The sequence below is a fragment of the Hipposideros armiger genome, unplaced genomic scaffold (genome assembly GCF_001890085.2).
Source record: "Hipposideros armiger isolate ML-2016 unplaced genomic scaffold, ASM189008v1 scaffold_55, whole genome shotgun sequence".
Lineage (NCBI taxonomy): Eukaryota > Metazoa > Chordata > Mammalia > Chiroptera > Hipposideridae > Hipposideros > Hipposideros armiger.
Window position 1 is genome coordinate 3,938,918 of NW_017731405.1, and position 1,185 is coordinate 3,940,102.

General features: G+C 36.3%; 1 protein-coding gene across 2 annotated transcripts in view; it reads right to left on the reverse strand.

The window, feature by feature from the left end:
• Nucleotides 1-1,185, reverse strand: part of ANKDD1B (ankyrin repeat and death domain containing 1B) — a 57,743-nt gene that overhangs the window by 41,829 nt on the left and 14,729 nt on the right. For both annotated transcript variants that reach the window (XM_019641087.1, XM_019641086.1), the window contains exon 3: nt 527-625. In XM_019641087.1, the coding sequence (XP_019496632.1) occupies nt 527-625 (99 nt within the window). The remainder of the gene's footprint in view (nt 1-526; nt 626-1,185) is intronic.

The following is a 1,185-nucleotide window of genomic DNA, read 5'->3' on the forward strand; positions in this document are numbered from 1 at the left end:
GCCCAGGCATAATTTTTTGGGCAAGATATTTAACCTCTCTGTGTCTCAGGCTCCTTATCTGTAGATTGGGTATTATAGGATTATTTTTCTTACGAAGTTGAGGGGGCTAAATATTAAAGTCCCAAGACTGGTGCTTAGTACATACTATGTGTTTAATAAGCCTTAATTATTTATCAGAATTCACAGGGCAGAGTCAAGATTTAATGTCCATGAGGCCAGTTAGCTTCTGTCTTCTGTGCTCCAGATTATACTCTGGGCAACCATGTTATTCTTACAAAAGCATGCCACTGGCCATAAGGTTAACATGGGAAAATAAGTAAAACCCTAAGTCCTATAGGTAATGAGTAAACAATTTAGTCACCAAATAGAAAGAACACATAAGGCTTCTCTAAAGAGACCTATCCAAAATGAACCATGCCAATGGAAACATTTTGTGTGAATGTGAAGAAAAGATAACTGAAATGACCAGATTTCCCCACACATTGGCTCTGTTCCAATGCACTCTACCAAAGGAAGATGAGCTTACCTTATCAGCAATATCCACCCTGGCCTTGTGATTAAGCAAGAAATCCACTGCAGATAAATGATTGGCCCCCACTGCAAAATGCAGGGCTGTGCGGTTCATCTGAGGAAACATAATTTGTGTTTTCAGTCATCTGATTGTTATTTAGCCTTTTAAAGATTCCTGTTTCTTGATTTTCTATCAGTTGTTTGTATTTTTATTATTTATCTACTCTTTGCTTTTGCTTTTGAAAGTAGTGAGAATTGTGCACAGCTTAATCTTGCCTCATCTATTATCAGATAATAACAGAGAATTTGGCAATATCCACCGGAGAATATGCCTCAACTGATATCCATTGCATAACCTATCATTGCTTGTAACAATATAATGGATTTTTATTAGACAGTAAAAGCTGTATTTTCCCCCATATGCAGTCATTAATCATGGTAAGTGTTTTCTGGTTAGAATATATTGATAATGCATAACAAAATTTTTCCCGGACGTTCAATATATATGGTCCTTCTTCTGTAATTTTTTGGATTGTAAATTTTACTGAAACAAACGAAATGTTTCTGAAAGGAAAGAAGGGAGGGAGGGAAAAAAGGAGAAAAAAACAGACACAGAGAAAGAAGTCTATGAATATCTTTTGCTTCAAAGGAAAGCCACCATGGTGCTTCTGAGAT